This window comes from Camarhynchus parvulus, chromosome 1A, assembly GCF_901933205.1.
Source record: "Camarhynchus parvulus chromosome 1A, STF_HiC, whole genome shotgun sequence".
Taxonomy (NCBI): domain Eukaryota; kingdom Metazoa; phylum Chordata; class Aves; order Passeriformes; family Thraupidae; genus Camarhynchus; species Camarhynchus parvulus.
In genome coordinates this window covers 56167214-56195199 of record NC_044586.1, presented here as the reverse complement: position 1 = coordinate 56195199, position 27986 = coordinate 56167214, and the positions used below count along the sequence as shown (strand labels likewise).

The window sequence follows — 27986 nt, the reverse complement described above, 5'->3', positions numbered from 1 at the left end:
GAAACTAAACAGAAAGATGTCTCTTTCTTCCTTTCAGAGAAAAAAGGAGAGCTGAGGGAGTGGGAGGGATGACTTGTAAAGGACAAGGGACAATCAGCGTGTGAAGAACTCACTCTCTACCACAGGCCTGGCGTGCCCGGGGGAGTTAATGAGGGGTGCCCTGCAGCCTGCCTTCACCCGGGGTTGTTCAGGGATTGTTCTCTGAATGCAGCTGGCCAACTTCAAAGAGAAACTGAGAGAACATCCAGTCTCTCCCAAGAAAAAGCTATCCTTAATCATATTTACAGATGAGCAGGCACCTTCAACAGAGAAAATGCCCTTTTGACTCCATCTCCCTGTAAATTCTGCTTTGTGTCGAGCAGGAGGATGAGCCTGGGGGGATGCTGAGGCCCGGGGGTGCGTGCAGAAGTGCAGCCTGGCCAGGCACTGTACAGCCACAGAGTGTATCTGATGGAGCTGCAGAGGGGAAGAGGGGAGCCTAGGGAAAGCAAGCACTCAACTCAGGATAGGCTGAAGAGGATGGCTCTCAGCCCAGCAGATTTGCCACACTTTCCCGCATGTGGGAACTCTGTCCCTAGCAAAGAACATAGGATTAGAACAGGGGTGATGCAAAAACAGGTGCTCTCTTGGGGCTGGGAAGAGTGGGAGGAAGATCAACATGAAAGGCTGGTCTTTGAAAGCCAGTAGTGGCAGAGCCCACCAGTTAAACAACCCAGTTGCAGCCCACAAAACCAAGGGGTCGCTCAACCAAGCCAGGTGCATTTCTCATGACCCAGCTGTACATCTCACACTGCCACGTCCCCTACAGCTCCTCCCTGCCTGTTGCTTCATCACAAACCTAATTCTGTTTCTGCCATGGGTTTATCCCAGCCATTCTCAGCTGTGTACCTTCTCAGCCACCTCAGAGAGATCCAGGCTCTGCAGCTTTCCAGCGAGTTCATCCAGAAGGCGCGACTGCTCCTCTTGGTTAGCCTTGAACTGGGCCTCCTTCTCGTTGATCAAGTCTTGCACTTCCTGCCGCGTCCGCGCTGACAGCTCCATGGCGCTGTCGGGATCCACGGTGGAGGCATTGACCCTCTCCTCTGCCTCCTGGGACATCTGGAAATACTTGGTGATACTGTCCAAGGCTCCTGCAGAAATCAGAGGGAGCTGATGAGAGCTCTGTTGAGTAACCCAAAGTAATGTATATTACAGATGTTAAATGACACATCAGGGCTAGTGATATTCACATTAAACGAAATGCTGGCCTTGGCAGCTGTGCCATTGCAAGGATGACAGAATTTGGCCTCTTGTAGGAAAAAAAGTTTGCCTCTCTGCTTGGTGGAGAGTATCAAGCTGATCTTTGAAGTTAAGCCTTTCTGTGGCCCTAGTGACAGAATTCTGCTTGCCCTAAGGGCAAGAGGAGATATGGCCTTTGAAGGTTTTTAGGGGAACAGTTTGTTTTCTAAAGATTCCCTTATCCCATCAGTTCTTATTGCTTGCCCTGGGATGTCTGGCTTATGGAGTCACTGCTTGGAAACTGGTCAGAGCTTTCCTAAGAAACAACTGCTTGATGAAAGATGCTGATTTATGGAACTGTTGATTTTGGACAACTCCTGGAGAGGCCTTGTGTGGGTGTGAGGGACCCTGTGGGGGTGGCTATAATCTGCACCTCGGGGCAGCTTTCCTTTGCCCAATGCCAGAAGTCAGGGACTCCCCTATCCCCACATGCCACTCGCCTCAGTCTGAAATCTCCCATTTTCACTGGAAACAATCTCAGACTTCCTGAAAACCAGGAAATATATAAGAAAAATTATAAATACTTTCTTTGAAGTTAACTTTCCGGATTTCCAAATAATCTGGTGACATTCCTCTTCCTCCAGCAGATTTTGATTCTTGGCCCATTTCAGTGTGCCAATGGACATGCCAGGCTTGGGTGGGTCAGGAGAACTGGATCCTTTACCACAAGCTTTTTTTTCACCCAGAAATAGCAATTTAACAGACCGAAGGGAGCAAGGGGAATGTCCAGGCATATCTTGAAATCTGTGGTGCACTTTCTTCTATTGTGTCTCATCTACAATGTTCAGCATGATACCTTAAGACGATTCTATGCCCCAAGAATTTGAGCCAGCTTTGCAACATGCAGAGGAATAGAGACCGGATGAGGGGGCAAAAATTCCTGCTGCATCAGCAACTCTGCTAATGCACAGAAAGAACCTGTCCCTGAGGAACTGTGTTTTATTACAAGTTAGAAGATTAATCTGGTACTTAAACCCATGCACTAATTAAATCTTTGGCCACCCTGCTGCTTTCTCCCCCTCCCTGTGACACTTACCCCGAACATCAGAGATCTTGATGAACTCTAGCTGCTCTGCAAGCTCTTTCACGACATGGTCCAGACTTTTGGCATCTGTCTCCAGTGCACTCAGGTCTGTGTCTGTGCTATTGCTCTTTGCTGATAAGGCTGACAGGTTTTCTTCTATGTCAGCTATCTTAACTGTAACATCTGCTGTCAGCTTTCTGTAAAACAGGCACAGGACTCAGCACGGGGAGGAAGAAGTGTCATATGCCTCATACTTCACTGGACCATGGTGGCCAGAGATGTACCCAGCTTCTCCCATGGCAGGACCCGTCCTCCCTCAGTGGAACTCCAAGTGATTTGTAACAACATGCCTACCTAGAATACTGTTTTGTTTCCTTTATTATACAAACCTACTTTTTAATCTACAGCACATTTATAAACCCAAAGTGCCAAATTGCTCAGAAAACAGCTGCATTGTGTAAGATTAACTGGAGGGAGATTCCAGAGGACTGGAGTAATGCTCTTGTATCATGGCAACTGCATAGGTCAGAGTTGACTACTATGATCCATACATAATTTGCTTCCCATCCCACACAGCTCAAATGTAGTTTTGATTACTACGAGCTCATCAGAGAGAATTGAACTTCAGGAAGCAGGGAGGGGGGAGCCTTAGTTTTAGCACAATGGATTCTTTAAACTCTTCTGTACAGATCCTTCCCCACCAGACTTTTGAAGGAAAACCTCCTGCTCTAAGCATTCACTCTGAGCCATGGAGCAGGCTTTAGCTAGCGGGATAACCCTAAAAGGAAAAGCAAGTGAGTTACATGTCAAGGCTGCTGTGGAACAAGAAGTGGGCATAGGAAGCTATTCCCATCCATGGTGATCCCCTCAAGCCAAGCGTTTCCTCATTCTGAAAGAATCAAGGCAGTACTTAAGATTTAAGATCGATTTACAGCTCTCTCAATAGCCCACCAGCCTGCTGTTTTCCAGGACTCCTCCAAAGCCCAGTACTTCTTATACAGCCAGAGGAGAGCAAGAACAGATACACCTAAGGTATGTCAGGGAAAAGCAGCTCCTCAGCTGCTCTGATCTCCCTCAATACACACAGAGTCCAGAAGCAGCAGCAACCCTCAGCTCTCCAGCAGGAGGGAGGGGAGCTGTAGGACACAAACTGTTCCTAATTGAGACATTTGTGCTTTAATCCTCGCCCCTTTGCTTTGTGCAGTTCCCTTCACAAAGCACAAGCAAGTTGGAGCAGTGGCAGACAGGGCTAGAAAGCCTCTGTAATCCTACTTAATGTTACACTGCCCCATCTCCAGACTACCATCTTTTGTATGCTTAGCCCTAAAAGAAAATACAAGGCTTCTACTCTCAGAAAAAAGGAAACAAAAAGGAAACATCCTTGTTATAAACCTGGTGTTTCCCCCAACACGTGCTCAGAGAGCAGAAAGAAGCCCAAGTTTCCAACTCATCAGCTACACGCGGAAATCCAGGAATTTAATCTCTCCCCCTCTTCATTCTCTCACATAATAGCAGTGTTTGTCCTTTGCCCTGGGGCAGCACAAGGCAAGCATGAGTGGCTCCCTGGTAATTAGCTGCCTGGAGAGCAGTGGGAGCAGGACAACCCAGCCCAGCACGTGGCAGCTGCACTGCTCCTGCCTGCCCCACCAGGTTTCTGCTCCCTGGTTTCTGCTCAGTGGGAAGGAGCAGCCCAGGAGCCACAGCACCCTCACCCAGCCTGAGTGCCCTCAGCCCAGCATGGGGACATCAGTCACTTAAGTAAATCCCAGCTCACTGGAACTCCCACTTCTTCCCAAGACACACTGATCCATATAACTACAACTGTACTCACTCTGCTTCTTCGAAGAGATTCCCGATGTTCTTCAGGGGCTCGGCTGCTGGATTTTGAGCGATGATGGTTTTAATTTCAGTGAGCTTCTCCTCCAATGTGCTGAGTGTCTGCTGGTATGGGCCAGTGAGTCCAGTGATTTTGAGGGTATTAGCCCTGTCCAAGAACTGCTGGGTCTTATTAGCCAGCTCGCTGATGATCACATCCCAGAGGGCAAAGCACTGGTGGCAGGGCACGCAGTCAGGGAAGACGCCCGAGTAGCCCCGGGAGCACTTGTCACAGTGCAGCCCTTCCACCCCCTCATTGCAGATGCACTGCCCTGTGGCACGGTCACACTGGGGGGTCTGGATGCCACGAGGGTTGCAGTCACATGCTGGGAGGAGAAAAAGGCACATGTGAAAGCCATGGATGTTGGCAGGGTGGGAAAAAAATCAGTTATAATAAAGTGGTGAAATTAATACAGATGTGGTCAGTGTCTCAATTATAAAAACCTAATTGGATGTATCACTCCTGTATGAAGGAAGCAAGTGTTGAGTGAGAAAGGGGAGAGAGATGGGGAAATAACTCTAGAGGAGATTAGGATTTGCACATCTTGGAAATAGGAACAATAACGGAGCAAGGATGGACACCAATTGCAATGTTCATATGTCAGCTGAATAGCAACTGAAAATAGACCCCAGTTTCTCTCCTGCAATGAAGAGTGAGTAGAGCAAGGCTCTTGGGATGAAGAAGTGGCAGGCAGGCACATAGAGGGTTTAAGAGCAAACCATGAGAGAAAAAGGAAAATTGAACCTAGGAACAGCCATTTACTGTCTCCTCCAGCAGAAGAGTAACACTAAGGTGAGGAATCCTGAAAATCATAACCCAACCACCTTCCCCTGCACCTCCCACAAAGAGCACACTAAAAGGAGATAACATTACACAGCCCTTGGTTCAGTGGAGGAGCTCTCTTCCATAAGGCACTGTGGGTGCTGAAAGTGAAACTGGCTTCCAAGAACAGGACAAATCTATGGAGCAAAAGCCCTTGTGAAATCTTCTAGGTAGCGGTACAGGGACTGGCTCAGAACATGCTCCTGCCATGGATAGTGGGAAAACATTCACAACACACAATGAGGAGCCTGGCACTGGGCTGACATTTTGGGTATACAGAAAATCAGAAAAAAAAAATCTGGCAGTGAAAAGTAGAATAGAACAAAGAATGTGGTCATGGGCAGTGTTTGTTTGTAACACATGTAGTGTTTGAGGTGTTAAGGACCAAGAGCCTACACACTGTTTGTCACCCTCAATGTCACCCTCAGTGGAAATGAGGACACTTAACAGATTTATAAATTTTTAAAAACTATTTCACACTGAGCACTGACTTCAGAGTTAGTATTCACACCTTCATGAAATGCATTTCTTTGGCACTAACCCATCAGAGAGAAGTTACTCACTTAACTCAGTGATGCACTGTCGCTGCTGAAAGTACAGACGCTTTGTACACAATAATGCTATCAGGAGAAGCATTTCCATTCATCAAGGCTGCCACTTGACCTCCTTAATTACACAGGTTTCCAACTCAGGTTGGAAACACAAGTTTCCTGCTCAGGAGGCAGCAGCAGCAGAGGACATCAACATGCAAAGCTTTTTAATGAAAAGATGGCAGCAAGCAAAAAAAAAAGAGAGGCTTTGAAAATATGCACATCATCTACCTATTATTATGGTAGAGTGCAACCAAAACAGGTCAAGCACATGTTCCCTAAACAGGAAAAGGACTGGCATACCTGATAAAACCCCTCACTTACACATCCATTTACCAGGCATTCTCTAAGGAAGTTAAATGGCTCGAAAGGGCCCATAAATCAATTCACACACTCAAAGCAAATGCCCCCTTGAAAATAGGGCAAAACACAAAGCTGTTTTCAAGACTGTACATTGTTTGCTTCAATGCCAGAACACAGTGGTGGTCTTCAGTTCAAAAATTACACAAAGAGCCCCAGCAGAACAAATCGCTCCTCAACAAAACGACTTTCTTGTACAATGTGAATATGATAGGCAAGAGACAAAAATAACTTCTGCTGCCTGCACAATTGAGCAAAACGGTCTTTTGTTCTTCGAACTATACCCTGACACAAGAGATTGTTTTTACTTTACATCGAAAGTGCTTAAGTAGTCAACTCACCATGGAATATGTTCCCTGCAGGCAAACCGTTGAGTTCCTGTTTGAAGGTCAGTTAACCCTTCTGTCAACTAATAAGGCCCTTGGTATAATGATGAATTGTCCAAATTCCTCTGTATAGAAAGAGGCTAAATGGCATGTGGTTTTTCTCAAAGATCCTGAGGTCTGATCAAGTTACATGAATACTTGCTGCTGGCAAATCAGATCACTATATTTACTTGCAGATTTAAAAGGCTTAATATGAAAAAAACCCCTGTAACCCCATATTGGTAATTCTACTCCTGAATACCTGCATGTTTAGGAAAACCAGGTGACATGGCTTTAGTAGCATTTACATGGTAAAGTGATTCCAAAATCTCTGGAACCAGAAAATACTAGGGAAGAAGAGAAAATAATTTAGGTACTAACATACTGTTTGGAAAATGAAAACCCAAACTCCATAGCTGCCTGTTGGGGGATGATAAGAGCAAAGAAGTAATTTATTCTAAATGTAGAATGACAGTTCGAAGAATACAGTTCTACAAAACTCCCAAACCGAGCTCTGCAGGACCACCATGAGAAATTGTACAAGACAGCTAGAAACATTACTGTGTCTTATTTCTCCATTTTAAGATTTTTTTTATCAAGCCCACAAGTAGGCAATCCTGGCTCTGAATTACCTCAGTCCCCTCCATGAAGTGCATATAGAACGGCTTTCAAAAGCACTGGCTTCCTATTGCTCTTCCTTCTCTTCATTATCTTCCCAAGAATTAACCATATACAGGATCACACCAGATTTCACCCCTAACCATCTCTAACACCTCTAGTGGATGAGTTTTGTACCTTGTGCCCTGGGCACCTCCACCAGGCACTTTACACCCCAGCAAGGAGCACATTCAAGGCCATTGAAGAGGAACCACTTCCCTATATGCCATGGTGAGGATCAAACTCTCTACTCACTCCAGCTGTGGCCAGTTCTCAAGAGAAGGAAAGCAAGCCCAAGCTAAGATCATGTAAAGCCTTCTCCATAGTGAGTAGCACCTTGAACACTGCAGTCCACCAGGCAAATAGCTCAGTGCCAGCTTTCACCTCTGCCTCAGGCAGTGCCTGCCTGCCAAGAACCTGCTGGCTTCAGTCTCTTTGACTAAAGGGCATGACTTCATCCTAAAGGAACAAAAGCATAGTGACAGTGACAGGATGTATGTGAAAGGAAAGGAGGCCCTCCGAGCTGGCACACAGGGGAGAAGACTGGCACAGGATTGGCAAAGAGCTCATGGAAGAACAACTGAGGTACATATCTATCATTCAAGATGGTGGTTGCACATGCACCAGAAAATTCCTGTGACATTCTAGTATCACTGCCAATGAACTGGGACGTGAATACCAGAGATACCTGCTAGAAACAGAGCAAACACCAGCAAACACCAGAGGGATCCAGCACATCATGCCCAGTATCATGTTTGATCAAAGCACCCACCATCACTTCTAGCCACAGCAGGCTCTTGTTCCTCCAACACCTCCCTTGTTATGTCCAACTATTCCTATGGCCATGGTGGGATTCAGAAGCAGTCCTGTATCTGACAGATTAACTCAAACATGACCTTCAAAGTATTGCTTTGCTCAGAAGATTTTGGCTCCAACCAGCACACTCCTAAATCTGATGTAAGACCTGAGTAATACAACACATCCAGTGTTAGCATATATCTGGTTAATCTGAACTTGTTCAAGAATGAGAAACATACAGGCACATCTAGGGATGCAGATGTGCCTGCAGATGTTTCAGATGTGACTTAGTAGCTACCAACAGCTTTATACTCTACTTATATGTGGTATAGGGAAAGACAAAGTCCTGTAAACTCATTTTATGTTGCTTCCCTATGTTGCTTACATGACAAGAAACTGGAAAAGTAGTTAATTTTGCACTGCAAAATCAAACAGATGTTGAGTTTACTTCAAGATACTTGGATGCCTTGACCACTTTGAGTTGGAAATGCCTTTCAAGACAAATGGTTGATTAGTCTCCCTTCAAGCAGACAGATTGGCCCAAAGCCAAGGTGAAGGGCTGAAAGTTAATGCAGACACTGCTGCTTGCATTGAAGATCAGTGTTAGACAGGCTTCAAATCTGTAAGCAGAGCAGGACATAGCAGTACCTCCCATGGAAAACACACTGGAGGAAAAGAAGTCTTTTGAAATCATTGGCCCAAGATTTAAGGGCTTTCAAAGGAGCATTTACTAAATTAAACAATAGGTTTCTGTTTTGAAATGTCATTTTGGAACTGGGCGTATTGTTTTCTTTAACTGAGTGTGTAACTCAATCAGTGATTCTTTTGTGGCATATTTCAACTTCAGGGAAAGCATATTTTTGGAAAAGTTTAAGCCAAATTCTTCAGTCAGGATCTGCTGATTAGCAGATTATGAGGATTGTAGCTGCATCTGTTTACAAAGGCATGTAAGGCATGTGCACGTATGTGCATGCACACACTGAATATCCATAGGTGTCTCAAAGCATTGATACTAGAGCAGAGGTGACAGAATGGATACTGAATGGGCTGTATGAAGACCAGTATCAGTGTTCAATTCCTTACTGGGGGATGCCAGGAACAAATAAGTGTTGTACATCATCCTACGCTGAATAGAAATAATTTTTCTAGAAATATTTTTTTACTGCTTGAGACTGAGGGCGGCAAGCATCAAATATTTAACTCCTCCACAGAAAAAACACAAAGGTTTTGTTCAAACATGATTTCCTGGCATAATTTCCCAGTGGTAGTGAGGCACTGCGATAAGAAAACCATTCAACAGTTTTTAAGGTTGAAAGTTTTGCAGAGCTGGCAAATTTCTTCTGAATAATCAGCTATTGATTCAAGTTACCCTGCAAGCATAGTGCTAACTCCTCAGCATTATGATTTTCAGTAGGAATGTTAAGTAAGATAAGATCCCAGCCTAAAATTACTGGAGTTGTGCTACATCTTAACATGCTAGCAGACCATGCCAAAAGGATAGTTTTCTGGAAATAATCAATACACATTTTATGACCCTAGGTCATTTAAAATAATGAAACTTGAAGTGAAAATCATATTTTCTTTAGCACAGAATTTGTCTGACTTCCTTTAGGCACTTCTCACAGAAGAAAACAAGACATCTCTGAACACCAAAAACATCTCCTACAAAAGCAGCCTATGTGACTAGTTTAAGATCCAGGTGTTAAAATTTTAAGACTACAAAACTTATTCTTAAATGGCAATAGGGTAATTTTTAGTGAACAGCTGTTCCTGCACCAGCCATATAACAAAGACTAAAAACTGAGAAAAACAACATTCTTGTCAATGTACGCACTGTGTATTTGACAAAAAGCATGACTTTTTTTTTTCATTGTAGTTCAATTAAGTTCTGTGATTTTACAGTAAGACTTGATACTCGTGTCCAACACAGGACATCTCACACAGTGCCTCCTACCAACTGCACTCTGGTCTGTTTGTTCAACTCATTACAACAGTAATGACAGTAAAATTGTCATCTCCTTCTTATTAGATGAAACATAAAGTATCTACTGTGCAAAGGCATTGTTTGAGCTGCATCTGCAGCCACTCCACATCTCAGGCTTCCCAGGAACCTGCAGCCTTCTGCTGGAGATGTGCTTTGTTGATGCTGGTGCAGAACTCGGCATGCTGAGTCCTGCACTTGGGTTGCCAGGCTTTGGAGAAGCTCCAGCAGAATGCCTGGGAGACTTGAATTTGATGAACTCTGTAGTGCTATTATTTACTCCCTTAGGTAGGATTTTTATGCACACACACACACGTTCACAGGCAGGTTCATGCAGAGCTGCAGCCAGCTCGAGGCTGGAGCAATGGCAGAAGAGTCCTGCCAAGGGGCTGGCACTGCCTGCAGAGCAGACGATGCTCACAGCACAGCTCCTGCCCACTGTAATCCTCCCAGGGACCTGCATGAGGCCAAAAGAGAAATGCTGGGCTCTTCCCCATCCTCTGTGCCTCTGCTGTGCTTGTTTCAGGCATTATGCTGAATTCAGTGAGAGAATGTTGTGCTTTTTCAAAGCACAGGGATTAAGCAGGCCCTGAAGACCCAGCCACAGGCTCTCTGTGGTGTGTAATCCCCAGTGGACATTTGTGGGTGCTGAAGTGCAGCCAGTGCTGTGGGTTCATGATGCTGTCCAAACACAGGCTGGCCCCAGAGGTGCCAGTGTGACCCACCTCAGCTGGCCCCAGAGGTGCCAGTGTGATCTCTGTGGATGTGCAGAGAGGAGACATCAGATGATATTTTCTCTCCAAGTAGGGGGCTGCAGCACCCAGACCAGGTACAAAAACCTGCCTTCCTTGGCTTCTGCTTCACCATGTCTGATCTAAACAAGGTTTCTAGAAGAGACATCACAGGCAGCAGCTGGCATTGGGGATGGCAGAGAAGAGTGCCCTAGAGCCTGGTATCTCCTGGAGTGTACTGGGACCCTGGGCCACATCCACAATTCACTGCTGCTGCTGCAAGTGCCTAAGAACCCATGGAGAGCTGCAGCCCCAGCCTGTTTTAAATGGGCCATTTTGCACATCTCCACACAGCTATGTCCAGAGTTTATTTGCAGGCACTTGGGATTTTTTAGTATTGTAAATCTTGTCAAAGCCACATGAGCAGTATGGTCTCCATTTCTCATCAGGAGCTTGTGTTTCTTGATGCCAACAACCTGAAGACCTTTCGTGAAGAGATCTCACATCACTGTCCTTGGAGTAATTGATTCACCCTGTGGTTTCCAACCTTGAGCAGAACCCACTTGCCCTAGAGAGTGGAGGATCCCATGCTAGAGTCCTTGGGAGCAATGTCCACACCTCTGCACCAGCTTGGTGAAGACTATGTCCACACTCACATGGTTCAGAGTTTTTGCTCTTCCCCATCCAGATTGGTTTCTATTTTGCTCCTGAATGCAGCACAAAATGTGGCCATACTGGCTGCTTGGGCCAGCAAGAACACGCCAGGTGGCAAATGCCATGGCAGGAGTCCACATGTTCCCTGCAACTGGAGCAGACATCTTTGTGACAAAGCCTTGTCTCAGTTCCAGCTTCACTGGCTGCAGGCCAGATCTCTGCTGTTTTCCAGGGACGCTGCTCAGCAGCTCCTTAAACGGCACGGTTTTCTGCTTGCAACCCACTTATCCCAGAGAGCTGCTACCTGCCCACGCAGCAGCTGCAGCTCTGCCAGCCTGAACATCACCTCTCACTCCCCGGGGCTAAATGAGGGCTGAGGAGTCAATTGTCTTCTTGCCAAGGAAAGACAGGAGACAGGCAGGAGGCACTGACCCCAGCACACCAGGAGAGCCTGCAGCACCACCCGGCTGGATGTGTTCCACGAGCCAGCACATGCTTGGAGCCTGTCCAGAGCATCACACTGCAGGCTGCCACTGCTCAGCCCTGGGCAGCAGCTCTCCCCACCTGCCACAGGGACCTCCTGTTGGATGTAATCATGAAGGAAAATCTGCCTTTCCACCCGAGGGAGTCTCCTCTGTCACTAGGGCACAGAAGGGATGGTGGACTGGAAAGGGAGTGTAGATCTTACATGGTAAAAACAGGCTCTGAAGAATATATTGTCTCTTTACTTCAGAAAAATTAAAGCAGGTTTTCACATGTTCAAAAGACAGCAGAAAATCCACGAGAGATCAGAAATTATGCTATGCTGCAAAATCCTGCTGATAAGGTATGCAGATGGACTCCATCAATAAACCCTGATGGAGACAACTGATAGCAAAAGACAATCCCTGCCCTGGAGCCAGCAGGGTCAGCACACCCCTTCCCATGTCAGAACACACACAGCCTCTCGAAAGGCAGCCTTTCCCCCAAGAAACCCAATATGTACTCAGGAACTGGGGCAACTCCCCAGTCCTTTCATCTGCTGCAGTAACCAAGTAGCTGTGACCTGCCTATCTATCAAGATAATGGGCTCTAAGGTATCTCTATTGTAAGGGATTTATTAAAGACCACAGCAAGCACATTCCTCCCTGCAGGAAAAAATACCTTAAATCTATTGCAAACCCTCCTGGCAAGGGTTCCTATTTGAACAGATCAGAGATACAAGTTTGTTCTGGTTTGGACAATGTTTGAAGTTTCTTTTCCAGCTAATGAACAGACTTGTTTATAATGAAAGGACAGAGGCCATCCAGTTTTCTAAACAACCTACTTCATGGTGCTCTGTTTTGCAGCATGTACCTATGGCTAACCCACTGCATGGTCTCTGCTTTCTCCTTTATTTTTATCTGAAATATAAAGAGAGTCTCCTACTAAATAAAAAATCTCCAGTCTCTGTAAGAAGGCACAAGAGACAGGCATCTTCAGCTACATGCAATTGAAAGACAAAGGAAACTGGTTTCCAGAACAATTCTCAAACTCAAATGCTTGTGATATGTTTTCTTATCGTGCTGGCTTACCTGACAGCATTGCAATCTTACCCTTAAGGAAGAGTTGCTTCTAAACAGAGAGGTTTGTTTCTAAATAAAGGTCAGACAAGAAAAACACAGACAAGCACAGGCCTGGGCTCCTGCCACATGTCCCATCCTGCAAGGCACCAAAACCCCAGGGCAGACCTCACCATGCCTTTGTCCCTCTTTTCCAAGGCTCAAGTAGGCTGCTGCTAGCAGGGGTGCCCCAGTGAAGCAGGGTGTGATGGTGTGCCCAGCCACAAAAACATTTCCAAAAGGAGCAGCCACCAGGGTTGGACTCACCTAAGCACTCCACGCTTGGGTCACCCCAGAAGAGCTCCTGGCACTCCCGGCAGGTCCGGCCCCCAAAACCCGGCATGCAGTGGCACTGCCCTGTGAACTGTCAAAGCCAAAGGCAAACCCATCAGGAGACGTGAGCCCTCAGCAGCTCAGCCTGCCCCGAGCAGGGGCCGCGCCTCGGGCACAGGGCCGCGCCTCGGGCACAGGGCCGCACTGCCTCACCTCATTGCAGGCAGGCCCGAGGGAGCGCGCGGGGTCGCAGTCGCAGAGCTCGCAGCCGGTGCCGCTGGCCAGGCGCCACGTGTGGGGGGCACAGCGGTCACACGTCTGCCCCACCACGTTCGGGAGGCAGCGGCACTGCCCCGTGGCTGCCGCGCAGCGGCAGCTCTCCGAGCCCTCACAGTCCTCCCGCACCGTGCCCAGGTAGTTGCAGACGCACTCTGTGAGGGAGAGAGCACGGCACCTCTGTGTCAACCTGCCCCTCACTACCAGACTGCCCCAGCTCCACAGCTAGTTTATTCTCTGAGTCCACAGAGGTGTGGGCAGATGCTGGCATGTCCCAGTGCCAATGGCCAGGCCTGGCTGACTTAACACTGAATGACACCCAGCACTGCTCAACAGCCCTCCTCATGTCCCCCTCCTCATGCCCCAGCCCTCCTCATTCAACCAGCCCAACCCTCCCTGCTCTTCTCCATTCCTCCCTCTGTAGAACCAAAGCCCAGGTCTGCCCAGCTCTCCTCAGTCAGCTATGGTGGCAGATGTGCTTGAAGTGGTCAACTGGCCAACAGCGAGCTCAGCTGCTCGGTGACCCCTGTCCTGCTGGGCTGTGCCTGATGCCACAGGAAAGGTGGTCTGCCTCCCCACCACCCATTTCAGCTTCCTGTCACGGCCTTCATTCCCACTGTCAAACCACAAACTCTCCCCCCACCACTTTATCTCTGGAGAAGATATAAACAGAGACAGTTAGCAAGAAGGTAAGAAGCCCCCCTCCTGCAAAATCCTCCCTCCTTTCAGCAAATGTAAATGCTGTCTCTGAACTCCCTCTCAAAGGTAAAGAGCCAGAAGCCCCACCCAGCTACAGGGCAGCTGCAGGCAGCTCCAGCTGGAAGTAATAAGGTTTTCCCTCCACCCAAATGCTCCCAGGTAAAAAGCATTTAGCTGCCCACTGCTGCTCCTGACAAGGCTGGTGCTGGGGCTGCAGCCATGTCTCGCACTCACTTCTGCAGTCCTGCTGCAGGGCACTCCCATAGTAGCCCTCTCTGCAGAGGTGGCAGTTTTCCCCCTCGGTGTGATAGAGGCACTTCATGCACGCTCCGCTCCTCTTGTCGCAGGCCTCTGGGTCAGTGGTGTCGATGTTGTTGTTGCACTGGCACGGCTGGCAGGCGCCACCAACCTCATCAGGGCTCCCAAAGAAGCCAGACGCACATTCATCACAGCGACTGCCTGTTTGAACAAACAGGCACACTGGGAATGGCCATCACGGCTCCCTGGCGCAGCCCCGTCACCAGCAAGGCAATAAAGACCATTACTGGGGGGGCGTTAACTGGATTGTGTTTAAAGAAACAGAGACAGCACTTGGTGAGACCAGGGTAATTTGGTGCAGAGCATGGATGGTACCACCCAGGGCACCAAGGCATGCTGCTCATCCCCTCGGTTCCAGTGCTGTCCTGTCAACCCTTTGCTCAGCACCAGTCATCCCTCACTGCTGCAGATGAGGTTCATGGTCATGCTGGCACCAGCCACACAAACCATTCTGCCCTTGGCACCTTCCAAGTGAGGCAACCCCCTGCAACAACCCACTGGTGCTGTGGTCACATCCAACCCGCATGAACACATCCTCTCCCTGAGGGGTTCAACCCAACCAGCCACCCCTCCACAGTGCCACCAAGTACCTATGTATCCCACGCTACAGACACACACGACTTGCAGTGTGACTGGATCCTGGTAACAGCCACTGGCAAACTGGCGTCCACTCTCGGGGCCATCAGGGCAAGGGCAGGGCCGGCAGTGGTCACCTGATCCCAGGATGGGGTCTCCATAGTAGCCAGCCTGGCACCTGCACAACAGAGTATACAGCATGCAGGGACTGCAGGCAAACACACTGCAGCCTTGCTGTACATAAGCTCAGATTTTGTAACACTGTGAAGGAGCAAAGGGCAGAAACATCCTTATGGCTCTCCCTTACCACTCACACTCCTAGCAGCTGTGTCCACAGACACAAATTTGCCTGGTTTATACCAGCATAGGAGGAGGACACTGAAGGTTGAACATCAGTCCTGCCACTGCAACACCTCTCAGAAGGCTTGCAATAGCTTGCTAAAGGCCTGGGGTCCTGCAGCATGCTCTTGGTCACTTATGCAGACACAAGGCTGTGGGCAGGGAAGAGGGGATACCCACTCCCATCAATCTCCAGGACTACAAATGCTTCTCTGACTCCCTGGGCCCAGGGACTTTTGCTGTGGCTTAACACCTGTATGATCACCAGCACCAGAGAGGAACAGCTGAGCTGCTGTGCCCACGTTGCCGTGGGGAAGGAGAAGGGCCAGGGCAAGGGCACAGGTGCCATACCTCTCACAGTTGTGTCCGGCTGTGTGGTCCCGGCAGCTGAGGCACTCCCCGGTGTAGGGGTTGCAGTCGTCAGCGTGGCCATTGCAGTGGCAGGGCTGGCAGCTGGGGAAGCCCCAGAAGCTTGGCAGGCAGCGGTCGCACTGCCGCCCGTACACCCCAGGGAAGCAGTGGCACTGGCCCGTCTCCACGTCGCAGAAGGCATTGTAAGAGCCTCGAGCATGGCACTCGCACGCTGCAAGGAAAGAGGGAGAGGGGCTGAGTTCCCATGACAAGCCATAAGCTCAGGGCCCCAAGCACAGCACAGCCCAGAGCCAAGGGTTTAACATACGTCGGCATCCACTCGGCCCGAACCCGAAGGTGCCAGGGGCACATCTGTCGCATTGTCTTCCAACAACGTTGGGACGGCACTGGCACTGTCCTCCATTGGGGTCACACACCGAACTCAGGGAGCCCTGCGGGTCACACTGGCATGCTGAGCAGAGAAAAACATTGCAGAAAGTGAGCACTGTGGCACAGGCATGAATCCCCTGCCTCATCCCATGCACACGCCTTCCCCATGCAAACTGCTCTGCCTGCAAGCGCCATCCAGCCCCCAGGCACGGTTTGCCCTACAAGTAGATGGTTACGTACATAATGCAGTCTCATGCAGTAGTGCAGAAATGCTGAATATTATGTTCTTGCAGACATCTGTCATGGGAGTTTTCACAACACTCCTGCTGTTTTCCAAACACCGGTATCTCTGGAAAGTTTCCCAAGCACTGTTCGTGACCACGTCTTCGCCTGAGCCTCCCACTGTGAATATGTCCAGCGATTTGCAGTATGGCATGAGAACAAGCTACAAAATTTTACAATGACAAAGTGTCACTACTTATAAAGAGCCTCCACCAAAATTGTTAAAATTCAGTATTATCCCAGTTTCTAGCCTTTTTTTGGTTAAAAAACAAACGGCCAGACAGAATTTGGAAGGTAAATGACAGTATTTCTCTAGTTTTGGTGGAATACTTCTGGTATCTGACAAATTCTTACCCAATCTACCAAATTCTATCCATTCTAAAGAAGAAGATTAACACTGTCATTGATTTTCATGACCTACATGACACACATTAGCCTTCCCAAAGAAACTAGAGGTCTGTGGACTAGCTGCAGTCCTGCAAAATACCTCAAAGCCTCTTAGCAGAAGAACAGCTCACATACTTGGCAGAACTTTTGAAGAAACCTATGCTGCATTACATTGTCCAGTTGAAATCTGACTTCAGCTGTAAGGAACAACACTGCAAAATACTACTTTGAATTTACACAGACACATGCCAGGGGAGATGCAAACTTCCAGGCTTTTAAAAGCATCCCTGAAATGAATTCTGCTCACAGAGTCAATGAGTGTGTAGGGGTTCTCAGTCTCTGTGTCCACCGAGGAGTACTGGGGCAGCTCCAGGCGGATGGTGTAGTTCAGCCCCTTCTCGAAGCACACGGGCCGCGGGAGAACAACGTATCTGAAGGAGGAACAGGAAACAGTCCTTACTTCAAAGTCACCATAAAGCACTTCAGGTGCCCCTATAGAGCAATCAAGATAACAGAAAGCAGCCAAGACCCAGCAGAACAAAAGCTGCGACGTGAGAGAGGCGGTTTGGAGGCTTGTGGAAGTCAGAACCGGAAAAGGTTATCAGCAAGGTAAAGAGTCAAACCAGTGTTCACTCACAGGCTGTGCAAACACCTCCCCCTCCCTCTACTCAGTGAACAAACCCTATCAGAATACGAGAATAAACTTAAAAGCTTTGAGTCTACAGACACACCACTAAATGTGGTTTTTATAACCCACTGGAAATTATTTTTCACCTGTTTTCACAGAGGTTACAGCAAACTGAAAACATTACATTATTGTACTTCCATTTTTAAATGTTTTATTTTTTCTCCCCTTTTGCCCATCCAGTTATACCAACCTGGATCCAGGTGACAGTGAGACCACTTGATTATCATCATCAGGAACTGTGTTGCCACACCGACTGCCTGTGGGAATCTTGCCTGGGCGTGAGACAGTGATCACAGCTTTTTCCCACTGATCAGGCAACTAGGGGGAAAAAAAAAGGCTCATCAGTATCAACTAATAATCATAAACTACTGGAGCCATCCAGAGCTCGGGCCAGGAAAATTGTGAGCACAGACAGGGTGGTCACGGTGCTTCAGGGAGGATGGGGCTGCAGCTGCAGCATCCATGGGGCATCTACCAGCTGCAGGTGTGGGCTGAGAGCAAGGAGCAGGTGCCAGCAGCCCCATCTGCATCATGCCATCACCAGGGGGTTTGGTGACTCCTCTCTCCTCACCTCTGGGTCCTGTATGCGAGTATTCACTGCAGTTAATTGCTGCCAACAGGCAAGGAGATGGAGGGATTTTTCTCTTTCCTTTCACTCTGTGAATTATCAAAGCCAACTGCTTGCAAACTCTTGGCTGCAGGCATACAACATCCAAGATGGGCAATTTGCTTCCTAAGGTGCACACCGCCCATCTGATTTGGCCAATAACAAATTTATAGTCTAATCTGCCCTGATGGGACTTGTGACTTTTTAATTTGCTCATTAAACAGGTGCTGAAACAATGCAATAGTGAAACAAACTATAAAGCAATTAGTACTAGCAATAGTCAACATCATTTTGGATTTTCACACATCTCAGACATTTAGCTGAGCACCTGTCCTTTCTTTGAGCCCTGATGACTCCATAAAGTGCCATGCTCACGTCAGTTGTGCACCAGGACAGCCAGCACCTGCTGGGAGGCAGCAGTGCCCATACTCACAGACCCACCTGTGGCTCGTAGCGGATCACAACATCATACTCCATGGAGTAGGGGATGTTGTCAATCTGGAATTCCAGGTGTCCCCCCTCAGGGACTCTCACAAATCCTATGCCTGTCCAAGATGGCATGCGGTCTGGCGTGTACTGGCGCTCTATTATGTTCACTCCCTACAAAACAGGGAATAGGTATTTCAGTACTGATCCATTAAATCTTCAAGTCCCATGGGAGTACATGAAGTGTGGGGTTCTGCTGATGGATGACTTCTGGATTGCAGCATCCACTGCTGGCATCCCAGACAACACAATTCTCTTTCAAATCCGTATGTGTGCACACCATTGCCCTTTCACTTAACGACATTACAAATGCAAGAGAGATAAAACAAGACTGCACAACTCTTCATTTATTTCTCTGGTGCAGAATTAAATTAAAAAACTTGCTATGAGTAACTAATGCACCAGCTATGACATCTCATTCACCATACAGATTTCCACATTGCACTTGTAGCAGTAGGATTTACTGCAGTGGCACATCACTGCTCCATTAACCACCCAAGCCTGAGTGCTAATTGCTCCCTGACTACACAAGGCTGTTTCAAACCAAAGCACTGCTCAAAATAACATTGGAAAAGCAGATCGTGGCTTTAATGAGCAGAGTGTCACTAAAGAACAGAGATCCTCATCACTGACAGATATTTCCTAGCCAAAGCAACACATGGTCACCCTTTTCAGTCTGAGGTGTCAGGTTTTTTATCTGTTTTTTATATAAAGCAAAGAGGAAAAAGGTAACAGAAAATAGAAACATGATGCTCAAATTTCCTGTTTCAAATGTATCTGTATCCACAAATAGTTCTCTCCATAGAACAACATCCTGCACATTCCTAAGGAAACTGCTTCAGTAGAAAGGGATAAAATGCAAGGAAACGTTTACATATATACGTGTCACTTCAGGATGTCCCCTCATGTATTCTCACACTCTTTGAATAGAGCCTGGCTGTAAGTTACCAGCCTTTGGCTTTGCACAAAGATCAGAGCTCCCCAGAAAGGATGGCAGGCAGGATGTGAGCGAGGGCATGCAGCTGTAGGAGCACAGGCGCTTGGCACTGCCTGTCAATCCCTGCAACCCTGTGGCACTGCATTTTATCTTGTGTTGGGCCCCTATCTGGGAATTCACAGTTTTATTCTATCATCAGATTTGTGAGAAAGCTTTTCAATATTGGTGTTTTTAAAACTTGTTTGTTCTCAAGGTTTCAAAAGGCAAACTAGCAGCACATCCCCTTGCTCTGTTTGGCAGGGTGGATTTTTGTGCTGGGCTTCTCCATCACTGAACCTTGGAAGGGCCTCAGGTACCACCTCTCCAGCTGGGCAGACACAAATGCACCAAAAACCCCTGTGCCAGCTCATGTGCCCTCTGCTGTGGTACAACTTCTGCTCTATGCTGCCTTCCCTTTCTGCAGTTATATGAAAGCAAAAACTCCTCTGCCTTGGCTGAAACTGCAAAGTGGCTGCATTTTGCTCAAAATAAATAAATTAGGGCACCAAGTGCCCTGATTGTAGGCAGGCTTTAGAGAAACCATTATTTCCATCTCCCTGTCTCCTTGCTGGAGGCAAAAGTGATTGATATAATCACCTAGCTGCTGTTAATGAATTGAAAGCAAGGCTGTGTGATGGGCAACAGAAAGAGCCAGACACCCTATTGTACCATGCCAGCAGGCAGAACAAGCTAGAGGCAACCTCACTTACAAAAACAGTTTTTTGCACAACCAATATGGTTTTAGTCATTAATAAAATATATGTTACTGATGTACAGAAACTATAAAGACAGTGGCAATGTGCTTAAATGTGTGCTTTGTTCACTCCCAGTGAAGTGGCACTAAAGAGAAGAGCCAGTGTCTGTGTCCCACCTCTCTTGAGACGAGAGGAGAAGTGGATGTGGTGGGGTATAGAGAGGGATGGTGACAGAAAACTAACTGTACAGTCATGATCCAAAAAAACAGGCTTAAAAAGAAAAATTACAATTCCTCCCCCCTCAGTTACTCCACTATTTATTGATACTAAGATTGAAAAGCTACAGGTTAATGGTGTTCTGATACATTTCAGTTTTGTGTTCTCCACATTTTAATTGCAAAACAAGCAGAGTATAAAAGACACTTCCAAGAGCCAAGTGGTGAAACAACTTTCCCACAGCTCTCCAGACACTCCAGCCCACTGAAACTGCTACTCACAGGGCCCAAGTTGGCTTCCTCTGCCTCGTAGATGTAATGATCCAGTGAAATGAAGTAATAGCCAGGCTCCACCTGGTTGCACTGACGTCCAAACATGTGGGGCCGGCACTCGCATTGGCCAGATTCACTTGAGCAGCTAGAATGGAAGAGCAATGAATTCACAACAGATCTTGGCTATGCTGAGACAGCAATGGAGCTATGACATTTTAAATGACACAGGAGGAGAAGCACTTCAGGACACAGCACACAGGAGAGGCTCTTGGGCTCTGCAGCTCTGCACTACTAACACGGCAGCACAGTCACAGGTACAGACCTGGCTCTACCCAACACTCACTCTCCAAAACAACATCCAGGCTCAGGCTGCAAGTAAGCATGGACCAGGAACATTTCCAGTAGGCAGTTTGCAAGTAGTTTCCTCTGTTTGGATGGCAACAGGATTTCATGCTATGGATGCAGTGGTTCCCTGGGACATAGAAGTTCTGGGAGCTTTACTTGCCAGCAGACCTAGCCAACAGGCACATCTGCCCTGAAGCTGAGGGCAGGCTTGGGCTCCAAGCTTGCAAGCCATACAGGCAGTGTATCTGTTTGTATGGTCTCAGGCATGACCTACATGCCCCAGGATGCTGAGCTGCTCTCACTTGCTGCAAAGCATCCAGGCAGGTCACCATCAGCAGCTACCCAGGGAGGAAAACCATCCCTGACTGCTTTAGAGCAGGACAGACACAACCAGTGACATGGGGCAGTCAGGGCCACCACCAGAAGGTCTGTCCAGAGTGACACACAGATTTCCCTTTCTTTCACAATGAGCCATTTTCTTTACTCAATACAGCTCTATCCCCAAACTGCCTTTGGCTGTTCTATTGTCCCTAGAGAGTCTGTCCTGCATCATAAAGAACCCTTGAGCACATTGCAATTTTGCACACAACCAATCACATTTCTTAAAAGGAAGGTTTTTTGGTCCACCAAAATACACCTCTTTCTTTAGAGTGGGATTTAGAAACATTTTCTAAAGGTAAATGCCTCTGGTTTCCATGAACAATCTCCAGACTCCTCGAGCCTCCAGACAAAGAGTAATTTTTAACTTAAAGTGTTTTGAAGTTGCAGAGATTGTCTTAAATGTTCACTTTGAGATGCCAGAAGTGCCTTAGCTGTCCCAGAAGAGGAGCTGGGAAGCTTCCCCTCTGGGGAGGTAATAATTCCACCACCTGGGTTATACCACAGGGATGAATTTTGGGCGAGGCCCAGCATCCCACACCCTGAGAGGGAGCCAGGAAGCAGCAATTCAGCAGCTGAGGAGAGGAGCTCTGATGACGTGAGAGAGCCAAGGCAGGAGCCAGAGCTGGGCTCTGCGGTGCTCCTGCAGCTGGAGGGGAGCACAGCTGCTGCCTGCCCCTGCCAGGATGCTGCACCTCCCCTCCCCACATGGTTTTGCAATCTCCAGGCTCAGTGCATGGGAAACAGGCTGGGCCACGGCTGGGCTGTTACCCCAAAGCCCTGGAAGCAGCTGTGCTGGGGGAGCTGCCCTGAGCTGTGTGGTGTAACCCATCTGTGCGCAGGGAGCGAGCACGGGGGAGTAAATAATCCCTAAGATCCACACTGCTGTCTGCCAAGGGCTAATGATTCACTTGGGAGCAGACAGGAGAGACGGCCCGTGGGACATTCCCACGGCAGTCCCTGATGCAGATGGGTGTCTGTAGGCTGTGATGACCTATGGGAGACACACCAAGATGATCCCACACTCCCCCAGTGTGGTCCCATGGGCTTCAGTGGGAAACAGCTCTCTGAACCCCTTGGGAAACTTCCGTGGCTTTAGACAAAAGTATGACATTTCAAAGGGTTTGTGGAAGGAAGGGGAGAGGGGGAAAAAAAAAGCAAAAGAACATGCTGCTGTTAACAAGCCAGGAGTTAGACACATACCTAGCACACAGAGAACTGCTCTGGTCAGAGGAGCAGGCTGACTACCCAGCACCCCACTGACAGGGCATCTAAGCTACGACTTTCCATGCTGATACTGATGGATGCATATTCAAAACTTACAATTCTCTCTAAAAAATGTCCATCTCCCCAGTGGGCACTTCCAGATCCACATCCTACTCCATGCAGCACCACTAGGGCAACAGAGCAGTACTGTGCAGCTAGTGTGCTTCCCATAGCACTGGTGTGTCTTAGCACAGACAGATGGGCCAAACGGTGATGTGGGAGCAATGGAGCAAAGCAAGACCAGCATGTCCATGTCACTGTCCATGTCCATGTCCATGTCATGCCTGAGTCCTGCTTTCATCCTGTAAGAGCAAAGCTTTGACATGGACCATACCCTAGGTTACAGCCAAGGCAGAGCTTAATCCACATCTGGCTTCTACCCTGGCTGACAAAGGCAGAGCTACACCAAAAACAGCTTTACATGTCCACTTGCACCAGTGGCACCAGCAGAGATTGCTCAGCACAGAAAAGACATGGATGCCCCTGCCCCCTTGCTGCAATCAAGATCTACCACCTTCTGAAGCAGAAAGATGGGTATCAAACATTCTCCCCCAGAGCACATTGAGCCCTGGATGCTCTGGCTACAAAAACATGAAGCTGGGTGAAGGGGGTGATCACAGGAGGGTGACTGGGCAGAGACTCACTTGTTGTTCAGCGCTCCGCCCTGGTCGCAGTCGCACGGCCGGCATCCGTCCATGTCATTGCTCAGGCCCCAGTGCTCGGGCTGCAGGAGCAAACATCACCAGCACTGTCACCTGGGGCTCACTTAGTTCCATCTCACCCAAAGGAACATTTTTAAACACTCAGCCCAAGCTGTCCCAGACTGCCCCACCACCCATAGATCCTGCTCCCCTGGCTGTGGGTCTACCCCCACAAGCACCAACAGCACTTCCCTACCTGCTCTCCTCCCACCTTGCTGACCATTTCAAGGGCAAGAGAGCCACACATGGGGCAGTGGGTATTTGTGTAGGGTTGCTGCTACTCTGCAACTTGCTTGCTGGATAGACAGACAGACAGACTTGTTTGGTTTTTCCATGCAGTTCACTGCTAGATAAGAGTTTCTCAGTGTTTGTACAAACACATCCAGCTATCTGACAGTGTGTTTCTATAACACTCCAGCATGCATAAACACTACATCGAAATGTATGTGTGTGAAATAATCCCTGCCTAAAAAAATGGCCTGTTTAGAAAGCAGTTTTTTTGGTTACACTGTTTCCCTGACCATTTTGTCTTTCACCCCATCAAGGACTTCAGCAGAACTGCCCTAGATACCTCATTTTGACAGCAACCATCCTAATCTCTCACTCCTTATGGTCCCAGGAATTAGACTGGATGTTCCTGTCTGCCTTGACATGCATCCCAGCTCCCCAAAACACAGCACACTTCATGGCTCCTGACATCTCAAGGTGCCCTCTACAGCCTTAATGCCAGGCATGGGCTAGCAGGCAGTCAGAGACAGTGGCCAGCACCTTGCTCCACACTTCCCACACTCCAGTCCCCCTCACACCAGTGTCTCTTAATTGATTTTACGGTGAACTACTTGCCAGACATTGATTGCACTGCTTTCCTGTCACCAGACGCTTACAATAGCAGTTTCCTGTCTCCGGATCACAAGGATTGCCCCCGGGGTGGGTACCCAGAGGATTACAGGCACAAGCTACATGGAAATACAAATAGGCAGGTCAAAAGCAGGGCTGGAGTCGTATTTTAGACAGTGTTCAACTTAAATATATACATTAAATTTTCTCCTGAATTCCCCATTACAGAAATTAATTTCATTCTTTGCCCACCACCCATCCCAGTAAAACCTCCCTGGCCTAGAGACTCATAACTGAAAAGAAATAAGGAGGATTATGCTATTTCCACTGAATAAACCAGAAGGATCGAATGGTGAACTCCATTTTAAGGGCTGGTGGACTCCAAGCTACATCAAATCTACAGTAATGTTCTTCCTCTAGGCAAAACATGAAAAAAAGGAAAAAAAAAAAATCCATCCCACAAACTAACTTCTCCTGGCACTAACAGCCCCTCAAAGAGCTTTTGATCACACACAAAGGAACATATGTTTTTACTCACACTGACAGCCCGCTGGGTCATCGGCACTCAAGCCATAGAAACCTTCTTTGCAGAGGTCACAACGCTCCCCCTCAACAAATAATTTACAACGGCACTGTCCGGCAATGAGGCCGGTGGAGAAATCAGTGTAGCGGTCACAGATCCCACCATTCTGGGAGCCAGCTGGGTCACAGTTGCAAGCTAAGAAGGAAGCATCACATGTGTGTTATTAACTGCTACAAAATGAAAGGCCAAGTCTCACACTGAATTACTGAAACTCAACTGCTGTGTAGAAAGACTGTCACTCTTGCAAGCATTAGACATGACGTGAGTTGGACACACAAGGACCAGGTAAGTTCCCAGATTCTCAAACAGAAAACAAAACCCAGCCAGGCTCCCTCAAGACCTCCAAGACAGGGACCTTTTCTTGGGGATCCCAAGGCCATTCCCACCCTGCGGAGTGGGGCTGCACTTACGCTCGCAGACGTCAGGGTCCCGCAGGTCTCTCTCGGGGTGCTGGAAGTAGAAGGGCTTGCACTGCTCGCAGTTGTGTCCCATGGTGTTGTGCTGGCAGTTGTCACACACTCCCCCACTGGTGTTCCCTGTCGTCATGTACACTGCCATGTCAAAGTGGCACTGGCTGGAGTGGCCATTGCAGTTGCACTCTGTGACAAAGACAGAAAGCAGAGTAAGAGTTCTGCAAGAAGTGCAACTCTGCAGAAAAGAAACAGCAGTGTCAACCAAAGAACAAAGACAGAAAGCAGAGTAAGAGTCCTGGGGGAAGTGCAACTCTGCAGAAAAGACACATCAGTGTCAACCAAAGAACATGAAGGATTTTACACACAAATAACAGCCTGTAACACTCACAGCACCCAGCTCTGCATTTTACTCCAACTCACTTTTGCATGCGTTACTATTGCGACCTTCAGCAGGGCGCCAGGGTAAGTCATGGTGGAAATCCATGCACTGCTCACAGTTTAATCCTTTGGTATTATGTCTGCACATGCAGTGACCATGAACCTGTAATTGAAAAAAAAAGGAGGGGAAAAAAAAGAATGAAAAAAAGAGTTGGTTATAAATGAAAAAGGAAAAAAACCACAAACCATTCTACAATGAATGCAAAATAAAGCTAGTATATAATGGACATATACTTTTGGAGACTTTAATCCATGTAACTGCATTTAGAAAAGGCATAAAGGGCCATAGGAATGTCCTTCACCTGCCCAGGTGTCCTCACACAAATTTGTCCTTCTTTCCTTACTGGAACTAGTGCCAGAATAAATGCTTTCAGAAATAAACAAGGAGAGCGCAGTTCTGCTCCAATAATCACAGAAGCCTCTTGGAACTAAAAGTCAGCTGTTTATTAGCTGTTAATTCGCTATTAACATGCATCTATTTACATCAGCAGGCGACTAGCCCAGTGCCCTCTTTCCAGCCCTGCCTTGGTTCTCAGAGCAAAGATAACAGCCAGTTTAGATGGCGTTTATCCATCAGTCCCAGGTTTGCCTCTGCCTTGTGTACAGAACAAGCACCAAGCAGACCAAGAGTGGTTGTGTGACAGCTGCTGCCACAGACCACTGGCACTACCAGCACTGTAGCCACGATGCTAAAGGCAAATCTTGAGTGGAGACACTGATCCAAACACAGGGCAGTGGAGCGTACCTGGCTTGATGGCATCCTGCAGCCCTGGACAACCCACAACCCCATCCCACATCTCCAACCAGTTAATAACTCACCCATTAACAGGGTGCTATTATGGTTTGTCATGCAAAAAGCATGGGGAAAAGCAGACCCCAGAAGGGATGTGGCACTTGTGCAGCAGCATACCATGGAGGCAATCAGGGTTTTCCTTCAGGGCTTGTGTTTATTAGGGCTACAACCTCGACTTCTCAGCTGGTAACGACTAATACAAACACAGGTTATGTTTGATTCACAAGTGTTTCAGCCTTTGATGCCTCTATTCCACTTCAATTTTAAGGTAACCAAGTCAGCTCATACATTGGTCTCTGACCTAATAAGGTTACACTCCCTTTCTTCATTCCTACCTTTCAGTTTCATCAGTTCAGCAACATAATCAGAAAAGGAATGTTAAAACAATTATCACCTAATCTGAGATATGTGTTTGATTAATACCAATAATGACAGATGTGTTTGCCACGGAGGAATAATTATAACAGCTTTGCTGTTTGAAAATCAAGCGTGTGGAGGTGAGGGACAGAGTGTCATCTTTATATTTGTGTTCAAATCACTTAAAAGAGGCAGAGACAAGAAGAGTGTGACTATTTACCATTCCTTCCACCTCCTCATCCAAGCCCTCCACGGGTGCGCACTCGCTGGCGTGCCCGTAGCAGAAGCAGTTCCCGCGGACCACCATGTCGTAGATGGCATAGTAGTACTTCTCTCGGATCTCCATCCTGGAGTCCAAGAGGTTGTCTCCCAGCGTGTGCAGCTTGACAAATTTGACTCTCAGGTTTGTGATCTTCAATAGGTCTGCAGGGGACACACACAAAACAGCTAACCAGCAAGCCTGTTTTGGAATTATTTACCAGATAATATTTTGAATGGGAGGAAGCCAGGAGTGACTTCCTAAGCATGCTTCCTATGGGCAGATTAGATCAGATTTGATTTCAGCACCTACACATCACTTCATACTCCCCAAATTAAAAGAAAAAAAAAAGAAATTACATTATTTTACTACAAGTTGATAACTGTATTAGTAAGTTTAAGCATAATTTAAAATAATGGTCTATTTTACTATAGACACGCACAGGTACATACACAAATGTTAAAGGCAAGGCGAAAAGCACTACCTAAAAGACACTAGTTCTTTGGGGTTTTAAAATATAAGATGGGTAAGGACTTGATATCAAGAAACTGCTGCCAAGAGGACCAAGACCCAATAGAGTTAGGAGACTTTTGCACAAAGTCTTAGCTGGAAACAAAGACAAATAATTCTTCTTTTGTACATGCCCAACTTTCCTAGGAAATGTAATTAGTTACACTTTGTGGAAAGAAGTAACACCCCATCACTGACCAAATACAAAGAATTTCTTGAGGGATAATCCATGGGAATACAATATTGCAGTAATTAATACCACCCACATGTCTACTTTGATATTGTGAATCCTATGTAATTTCTTATAGCCTTGAACTCGGCTTGACAAAGCACTTCAAACCCATGAAAGCAGTTTCTCCTTTAAAATGCTGAGTAAAGAAAAAAACCAACATTAAACTCATAGCAACGAGCAGACACTCCTCTACTTCACATATTTCCTTTTGCTCCAGGTAGCTTTACACTGAAGGACATGAACCCAACCTGAGAATGCATATTAAATCAGAGGTCAGGATAAGGCCAGCACTGCAGTTCCCTCAGGCCAAAAACCCCACAAGGTTTC

At 47.4% G+C, this 27986-nt stretch overlaps 1 protein-coding gene across 1 annotated transcript in view; it reads right to left on the bottom strand.

The window, feature by feature from the left end:
- LAMB1 (laminin subunit beta 1) overlaps positions 1 to 27986 on the bottom strand; it is a 42261-nt gene that overhangs the window by 6359 nt on the left and 7916 nt on the right. Inside the window, exons 7-26 of the mRNA XM_030959339.1 lie at positions 26879 to 27081; positions 25491 to 25611; positions 25068 to 25256; positions 24613 to 24792; positions 24081 to 24193; positions 23181 to 23260; positions 20557 to 20692; positions 18344 to 18502; positions 17486 to 17613; positions 16915 to 17038; positions 16179 to 16383; positions 15877 to 16020; positions 15549 to 15780; positions 14873 to 15036; positions 14199 to 14423; positions 13203 to 13420; positions 12984 to 13080; positions 4134 to 4503; positions 2315 to 2499; positions 889 to 1130 (exon numbers count right to left, since the gene is read on the bottom strand). Coding sequence (XP_030815199.1) covers positions 889 to 1130; positions 2315 to 2499; positions 4134 to 4503; positions 12984 to 13080; positions 13203 to 13420; positions 14199 to 14423; positions 14873 to 15036; positions 15549 to 15780; positions 15877 to 16020; positions 16179 to 16383; positions 16915 to 17038; positions 17486 to 17613; positions 18344 to 18502; positions 20557 to 20692; positions 23181 to 23260; positions 24081 to 24193; positions 24613 to 24792; positions 25068 to 25256; positions 25491 to 25611; positions 26879 to 27081 — 3515 coding nt within the window. The remainder of the gene's footprint in view (positions 1 to 888; positions 1131 to 2314; positions 2500 to 4133; positions 4504 to 12983; positions 13081 to 13202; positions 13421 to 14198; positions 14424 to 14872; positions 15037 to 15548; positions 15781 to 15876; positions 16021 to 16178; positions 16384 to 16914; positions 17039 to 17485; positions 17614 to 18343; positions 18503 to 20556; positions 20693 to 23180; positions 23261 to 24080; positions 24194 to 24612; positions 24793 to 25067; positions 25257 to 25490; positions 25612 to 26878; positions 27082 to 27986) is intronic.